This window comes from Trypanosoma equiperdum (genome assembly GCF_001457755.1).
Source record: "Trypanosoma equiperdum strain OVI genome assembly, contig: ctg_911, whole genome shotgun sequence".
Taxonomy (NCBI): Eukaryota; Euglenozoa; class Kinetoplastea; order Trypanosomatida; family Trypanosomatidae; genus Trypanosoma; species Trypanosoma equiperdum.
In genome coordinates this window covers 41,799-50,340 of record NW_027124878.1, presented here as the reverse complement: position 1 = coordinate 50,340, position 8,542 = coordinate 41,799, and the positions used below count along the sequence as shown (strand labels likewise).

Sequence of the window (8,542 nt, the reverse complement as noted above, 5' to 3'; positions counted from 1 at the left end):
TATATATATATATATATATATATATATGCATTTGTCCGGCGTTGCTCCCCTTAATGCTGTTGCTGTACTTTACGTTTTTTCCTTCCCACCAGTGTTCCCATAGTCCGCTGTCCAACCCTTCTAGGTGTGGCACCGACAAAAGGTGAGTCAGGAGTACAGGTGCTGCTTGAAGGGAGCGCACCTCACAGTTTACGAACAAGCAGCGAGAAAAAAAGGGACTCCCAAACATTTAGAGGGCCACCAGCTTTTCCTTATATAGGTTCATCGTTAGTTACGCACAGATACCTAAAATAGGCATATAAACATCCCTTAAAAAATGACTCGAGAAGAGGAGGTATTGGATCTGGGAAAACGATGGTATGAGCGGCCACTCCCTCTACGGGTATGCAGCCTGAAGGAAGTGGCCAACGACACCACAACGAAGGAGGAGATGGATGCCATGTTCAGTGAAGCGCGGGATATACTCAACCAAGCTACCAACAGGGGTCACTCAGACAAGGGGCGGTGGTACAACACACAGTTTATCTCACGCGGTACAACTTCGGACAAAATCGCTTCTGCTGCCGTAAAGTTGAGTGACACGGACTTTATGTTCTTTCTTGAAGGTTTTAATCTTCTGTTTGACACCGCTCGTACGGATACCCACCACTACGAGGCCGCACTGAAAGCACTTGCAGTCATTTGGACGAAGCTAATGCCCCGGCGGCCACTGAAGCGGTTTTTTTCCCAGTTCTTTGCCACGCTGCCAGCGAACCCCGCGGATAGGAAAGTTGTTCTTGTATATTGGTATCTCGAGGATTACCTGAAGCGCACATATGCGCAGTTTCTTTCGCTCGCAGAGGCGATGCTGAAGGATCGTCTGCAGCAGCGTCGCGAAGCATGGTTAGATGTGGTTGGAAAGCTTATATGTAACGTTGCCGAGAGCCGCCACGTAGCGATGGCATTAATGGTGGATAAGTTGGGAGATCCGGCGGCACGTGTTGCGCACAATGCCTACCATCACCTGCTTGCCCTTCTGCGTGACTCTTCCATTCATCAGGGGGTACTCTTTGTCGAACTTGAGAAGGTAATTTTTATGAAGAACTGCCCCAAATCCACAATGAAATATGCAACCAACGTTATGAATCAGTTCGTTTACAATAAGGATGAACGGAAACTTGCCTTAAAAGCTATCCAAACATATCTTTCCATTTTCCGTCAGCTGGCAATCAGTGGTTCTGTGGATCTCTCCGTGACGACAGCTACCATCGTTGGCCTTCGGCGTGCCTTTCCTTATGCTGGCACAGATGTTGCCTCGCTAGAGGAGCACCTTAACGCACTATTTGTCATCGCTAACACCGGGAACTTTACACAGCGTGTCACTACGATGTCCTTACTGCAGCTTGTCGCACTTGGGAAAAGCGCTACGGAGGAGTTTCGTAACCGTTGGTACAGGGCTCTGTACAAGCTACTGCTCATTTCACCAAAGCAGGTATCTCACTCTGCTCACATAACGGGTTTCTTCTCGATGCTGCATAAAGCAGTGCGCTTGGACACTAATGACGACAGAATAGCAGCATTCATTCATCGCCTTCTCCAGCGGGCATTGTTTTTCCATGAATCAATGATATGCGCCATTCTTTTGTTGGTTGGTGACGTGCTGCAAGCTCACCCTCGTCTCCGCTCAGTAATCTTGGGATCCCGCAGACCGCCGGTCGTACCAGCAGAGGAGCGTTATGACGTGAAACATCGCGAACCGCAGTATGCGCGGGCAAAGAACGAGTGCTTGTACACACTGGGTGTCCTGGCGCGCCATTCGCATCCCTCCGTAGTACAGTTGGCTGTGATGTTACTTTTCGGTGAGGAAATTATTTTTGACAGCCACCCTCTAGATGAGCTCACACTAATAAACTTCCTGCAAATGTTTGTGGATGCGAAGGCCCACACCCAGCATGGGATAGACAGCGACGTAGCCGCGGCCGAAGCCGTAGGTAAGGCGGGGTCCTCAGTGTTCCGTCGCGCAACTCACCGGGCGAACCTCCCCAGCGCATCGGATCCTTTTTTTATCAACTCAAGCGTCCAACAAGTTGATGTGTCGGCGTTATTTCTTCACCGCTACGCCGTGCAACGTCAACGCTTCATTGATGGCCTTTCCCGGGTGCGGTCCACGTGGGGTGACGCGAGTGGCGAGGCGGACGTGGCACTCCGCGTGTCGGATGTGGACGCATCACTTTTTGGACCTTCTGGCGTGCTTGGGGATCCAGCAGTATCCAAGAAAAAGAATAAGCGTGCAAAGAAGAAGAAGGAACGGTTGAAAGAGAAACTTAAGGAAGGAGCTGTGCTCGACGAGTGTGTGGAGGCCATTGGTAGCGAAGAGGTTGAAGGCGGCGAGGATAATTTTTTCGATATGGAAGGTAGTGAAGGCGACTTGGAGTGGGGAAGCGGGGATGAGGGAGTAATGATGGACGATGATGAGGATGGGGATGACGGTAATGAAAGGGACGATGATGGCGTGGGTTTGGCGCTTAGTCGTCGGGAAAATGCTGATGTTGATGATGGAGAGGACCTTGCAGAGATGCTGGAGGCTCACCGTAACGTTGCGTCTAAGAAGCGGAGGCGTGAAGAGGCTTGGTTGGAGCGAGTGACGTCGGCAGCAGGTACTAAAGGACCAAACCGAAGGTCCTTTGTGAGCAGAAGGCGGTAAATACGAATGCAGAGGGAAAATTGGAGGGGCTGAGGAAGAGGAAGCGGCTGCGAAAGCGCTGCTGCAGTGTCGCCAATGCAGTCGTTTTGGGTGAAGGTGCCTCATTCATTAGGCTAACTTTCCTCCACTTTCCTCGTCGCTGTGACTTTTGTGGTTCCGTGGTCTCTCGGGGGTTACAATACTAGTTCGATGCGGGTGGTTGGGGTTAGGTGTGGTAAAGACTCCATTTTTAGGAGGCATGAAAGGCCAAGTAATTTTAAGAGAAAAAATTCTCACAAGAGAGTAAACATAAAGAGATATTGCCTAGTTGATCGGTTAAGTTGGTAACGCATGCAAAATTAGTGTTGAATATCTAATTGTTAAAAAATAAGTTACCCTTCACCTACGATTAAGTCTCATTGTCATGCGCTGTGGCATATTCGTGTGCACCCGAAAGCGGGTAAATCCACACTTTAATTTTACCCCATGTATCTGTCCTTATCTCACTTTCGCCTCTTATTTTTTTTTCAATTTTCGGATTTAGTGACCCGCATCCAAACAAACTATATTTTGCTTCCGTTTTTTCTTTATTCCCCTCGCGTTTTTTTTTGTATAGCTTGTTTTCTCGCTTTTTCGTCTCGAGTAACGAAGAAACCGAATACGGATCTTCAGGAGTGATGCAAACGACCGGTGAGCTTACCCTGAAGCAGCAACTGCAACAGTCCGGAAGCAAAGGAAATGACGAGTTGCTTGGACGTCTCATGAGCCTTTACCGAGCTCTTTGCGTTCGCCATGATGAAGTTGGACAGGAGATGTTGCTCAATGATATTCTGGCACTGCTGACACTCAACCATCAACACGACCTGGCAGAGCGTGTCATTGCCACATGCGAGATTAGTCTTCCTCATCGCTCTAATAACCAGGCCGCACGTTACTTTTATTACGTTGGCTTGACCCATGCACTGCGGTTAGGATACGTTGAAGCCGACCAGTTCCTTCAATACGCCCTGCGTAAGGCCCCGGAACGGGCATCTGGCTTTCGCGTTGCAGCAACCAAGTTGTCCCTTGTTGTCCAGTTACTCCTTGGTGAGATCCCGCCGCGCTCTGACTTTCTCCAGAAGGATATGCGTGAGTGTCTATCTCCCTACCTACAACTCACATCTTGCGTGCGTTTCGGACAGTTAGGTCGTTTCATGTCCATTCTTCAGCAGCATAAGGCCATCTTTGAGCACGATCGTACGTACTCTCTCATACTGCGCGTGAGGCAGCACGTGATCCGTACAGGTCTCCGCCGTATCTGTCAGGCATACAGCCGCATTAGTATTCCCGACGTCTGTGCCAAGCTATCTATGGAGAACCCAGATGATGCAGAATACATCATTGCAAAGGCTATTCGAAGCGGTGTAATAGATGCTGTTATTGATCACGAGCAACGGCACCTAATCAGCAGCGAAACGGTGGACGTGTACTCTACCTCCGAGCCACTTCTTGCCCTTCAGCGTCGCATACAATTCCTGAATGCCACCCACAACGAAGTGAAACGGTCTATGCGGTACTCTGCTGCGGACCCGGATTTGGAGGAGGAGCGACGCAAGGTGGATCGTGAGGAAATGGACAGTCTCCTAAGGGCCATAGAGGATGAGGAACTTGGTGGTGCTGACTTCGAAGACGGCCTACCGTAACCGCTAACAGCGGAGTGGCGCAGGACTGGAGGGAGAAAGAAAAGGTAAAGGGATGTGTATGGATAGGAGAAAACAAGGAAAGAGAATGAAACGTTGCAAAGGTGGTTTGCCACACAGATCGTTGGGTCGGGGCCTCTAGGTACTAGTTGTGAGGTGTAACTCGTCGTGCTAAAGGTAATGTCCATATGAGATCACAAGACTTTTTTTGAGCGCGCAGAAGAAAAACCAGAAGGTGGTTTCAGGATTTTCACCAAGAGTTGAGGTGCATCTCCCGCTTAGTCATTACATCGAAGGGAGGGCTGCTGTGCACTGAGCACTGACAAAAGGCTGTCAAACGAATTTGAGCTGTCACCACTTAGCATGTGTAGGCATACAGTTGAGCAGACATGCGTCAGCGTCAATGCGTTCTTATGTGTAAATTTCCTTTTGTTGCTACCTCCCATTAACTACCCACGGTGTACTTTGAGTGACGCAAATCTCAGGAAGTCTGCACTCCTCTCTATTTGTCGATTCTTACCTTTGTTCCTCACACGAATGGGATTCTCATTTCCCCTGTAGCACGGGATTCAAGTTAAATTGCATTGTTCGACAGATGCAGCGGTACTATTCTCGTTTAATTTTCTTTTCTATTTTTCTTTTATCTCACCCCTTTCCCTACTCTTTCTGACACACACTTATACATATATATTCACGCAGTCGTTTCGGGATACCACAGACTGTGTGCAAACAAGTCTCCTTATTGGGGCGAATATAGATAGATCAGTGGGCGATGAGCGACTCCATGGGTGAGGGACAGGACCTTGTTCCTATGACCCTTCCGGTGCCGGAGGTTATGCACGTCTCTGAACTTGATGTTACGGGACCGCTGCAACCTGGTGATGACTGCGCACAGAAGTCGCTCTCGGGTAATCTTCCGGATAAATGCATGTCTGTTTCATTTGCCAAAAGCTTGAGCGGCGTAGACCTCAGCATTTTGACACGTTCGGCGGGAAATGCGTCTCACACCTCTATCCGAAGTGGCAGTCGTGCGAGGGGGGGCAATACAGAATCTTACGAACTCGCTGCTGTCATGGTTAGATCGTACCCACTCATGACCGTTGAGGGAACGGCGTTTTTAAACACAACACGGCCTCCAAGCTCGCTGGGGGGAACAGAGCCATCCGTGAGTCTTCGGCAAGATGCAGGCAGTCCCTCTGGGGTTGCTACCGACGATGAACCTCTGGGGGAGAGTTGCGTAAACTTGGCTGAAAGTGGTGAGCACAGTCGGACGTCCGCCAATGTGATGGCAATCGCCACTAGTCTCAAGCGTGCTTGCATGTGGCAGGTCATAATTACAAACTTTTTAGCGCACCGCGCGTGGATGGAAGCATTTCGCCGAAACAAACTGAGATCAGTTCTTGAGGTGCACCTTCTTCCCGTGATTCTCCGGAGACGTGGTAGAATGAATTTGTCAGGACGGTTTACGCGGAGGGTCTGTGTTCAAAAGCCTGAGCTAGTGAGTAGAGATTCGACTGATTTATTGCAAGGCACGTACCTCTACGACACCGTGCCCATCCTAAAGACCTTGAGAAACGTAAAGTTCTGTGAAGCACTTACGGAGACTGTTTTGAAATACCGCTACAGCTGCGGCCAAGCAATAGCAAGCAGCGGGAATCCGGAGCAGAACGCTTTATATATTCTCGTCTCCGGCAAGTGCGATGCCATCACCCCAGCATCGGAGACAGGTGGAAAGGTGCGACGCCGACGTCTCCAACCAGGTGAAACATTCGGTGGGCTATTTGGTGGTAAAGCGATATTCACAGATGTATATAGAGCCATATCTACCTGTGTGGTGTATGTTATTACTAGAGAAAAGTTTGAAGAGTTGTTTTCTCAGTACGCTGACAGCAGTATGAAGGAAACATTCCTTGGTGCGTTACGCGACCACGAGATGGTGCGCCTAAAAAGGTTACACCCTCTACCCCAGTGCATAGCGCGCGTTCCCATATACCGTAAAAGTGAGCAGCTTGCAGGACAGGTCAACGAATACATTAAGGGGTTCACACCATTGGTGCTTTTACAAGGAGATGTGCTCTTTGAGCAGGGAGATCCTCCCGGCGATGTGTTTTGCCTCATTGAGGGGTATGTCCTGCGCGAGCAACTTGGTCCAGACATGAAGTACGAAAGCGGCACTCGGCAGGTTCTGGCACCGAACGAGCCGAACAATAACTTCGCACTGAGCACGCGGTTCCTGCTATTGGGAGAGGAGCCGCACATATTGCCGGGTCCACTGCGCTACCGCTGCACTGTTGCCAGTCGTGCTGCTCTCTTTTTCAAGATCAATAGCGACAGCTTTGTGAATATGCTACTGGATGACGCTAGTCTACTCATTAGGCTTCGGCAAAAGTACAAGGAACAACTGCAGCAGTGGATGCGAATTGCTCCCGAGGCACTCAGGCAAGTTCCCATGTTGGGGGAGATGCCACGACAAAATCTTAATACCATCATTCACGCTGCGGAACCGCGTGTGCTCGAGCGGTACGTTGCTGTGTGTGAGCCAGCTCGCGTCATCCGGGAGATTTATGTGTTAACGAAGGGCGATGTACGGGACCCGCGTCAATTTGATCATGTGCCAACGCAACCCCCCTCATTACCTCCCACGGAAAGCGAGTCTGTAGAGGAAGAGGCCGCGGGGAAGCAGCGAAAGGAAAAGGTCACCAAACGTGTGCCCTCCCCACGTGAAAGAAACTCTAAGGCTCAGAAAACGGCCCAGCAACCTGTATCGCCGCTGAAGGAAGGCCGTCCGCGGAAAGGAAACAGGTCTGTTGCATCACTCGTTTGCAAATACACCGACGATAATGCAGTTCAATGGAGTTTTGAAGAGAATACCGAACTGCTGAAGGCTACAATTTATCCCGATGAGCGGCAGGAAATAACACCGCCACTTCCATTAAACCCGGAGAGGAATATTATCTGCACCATCGGTGGCGGATGGGAAGGCCTTCTACTGGAGAAGTGGCCTACCGGTTGGGAGACGACGACAACGGTGGAACTCTGGGCCATACCGACACTGGCCATAAGGACGGAGTTCAACACTTTCCCCAAGGCGGCTCAAAATTCTATTCTTCGTTGCATTGGTGAAGTGCAAATGCGGGAGCTCGATCTTCCCACCCCGCCGAAGGTGAAGCTTCCACCAATGAGCATCTACACCCCAATCGAAAAGCGGCTAACGAAACCCGGTTTGAATGTTGACAGGGCCCCCCTTCGTTCACCGCGTAATGTTGGAGGAAGTGGAGCCTCGCACGACCGCTCCACCGCCGGAACCACAAGCAAAATTGGGCGGCAGCAGGCTGATGCTGCAAATTCACAATCCAGTTTTACGACGAGGTCGTCGTCATTTTTCTCCGTTGACATCAGCACCGTGAAGCCTCCGCCTTCTGCGCTGACATCCAACAGGGATCCCAAAACCATGTCACCTAAACCGGCTGCAGTAGACACAAAGGTCCCCACGGTTCCGAAGACCCGCAAACAATTGGCACAGGTAACCGCGGCTGAGTCGGCGCCTGTTGAACCTCGCAAATCCAAGGCAGTGCCGGCCTCGTTGCTGTTGTTCCAACGGTTTTCCAAGAAAGTGACTGAGGAACCCCCAAAGATCACACCGGAACTGCGAGCCATGTATGCTGGAGAGAAACCACAAAAAGGAATTGTACGTGAGTCGCCTCTCATAGAAGCTGACAAGCGACGAAGTCATAGTTGTCTGCCGACGCTGCCCATAACAGCTTCTGCATGGCCGGTGTTGGCTGGAAGGAGGAAGCGGTGGTTTCCGATGGTACCCACGTTTGCACCCCTTCCGGGAACCCTGGACAACGCGAACAACAAGGTGGATCCGCCTCATTTGGTCCCTAACACCTCCCACATGGTTATGCGTGAGAAGGGTTATAGGGATGTGCTGCAGTCACAAGTTGTTTATTTTACTTCGCTAGCAAATAGCAAAGCCTGTGAGGACCCAACGTACCTCTCGGTCTCCCCATGTACAACTGCAAGGTCCCGTTCCTCTCGTCATGGTGGGTCCACAGCAGCTCACATTGGTGCGGTACTGCCAACGCCTGGCCGGCATGCATACAGCTCTTAGCAAATGAAGGGGTGTGGTTGTGGATATGAGTAGGCCGCAGCTGGTGGGGAGTGAGTGGGCCAGTGGAGGAAATGCCTCGCAACATTT

The 8,542-nt window shown here is 50.6% G+C and overlaps 3 protein-coding genes across 3 annotated transcripts; all 3 read left to right on the top strand.

The window, feature by feature from the left end:
- Positions 1–316: 316 nt before the first annotated feature.
- Positions 317–2,683, top strand: TEOVI_000450700 (CBF/Mak21 family, putative; the record flags this gene model as incomplete). Its single annotated transcript, XM_067227272.1, has 1 exon — positions 317–2,683. The coding sequence occupies one exon, from the start codon at positions 317–319 to the stop codon at positions 2,681–2,683; it is 2,367 nt and encodes a 788-aa protein (XP_067083373.1).
- Positions 2,684–3,339: 656 nt separating this feature from the next.
- Positions 3,340–4,344, top strand: TEOVI_000450600 (proteasome regulatory non-ATP-ase subunit 3; the record flags this gene model as incomplete). The annotated part of the gene is made up of 1 exon (XM_067227271.1): positions 3,340–4,344. The coding sequence occupies one exon, from the start codon at positions 3,340–3,342 to the stop codon at positions 4,342–4,344; it is 1,005 nt and encodes a 334-aa protein (XP_067083372.1).
- A 769-nt stretch (positions 4,345–5,113) lies between these two features.
- TEOVI_000450500 (cyclic nucleotide-binding domain containing protein, putative) lies at positions 5,114–8,455 on the top strand (the record flags this gene model as incomplete). The annotated part of the gene is made up of 1 exon (XM_067227270.1): positions 5,114–8,455. The coding sequence occupies one exon, from the start codon at positions 5,114–5,116 to the stop codon at positions 8,453–8,455; it is 3,342 nt and encodes a 1,113-aa protein (XP_067083371.1).
- Between the last annotated feature and the right edge of the window lie 87 nt (positions 8,456–8,542).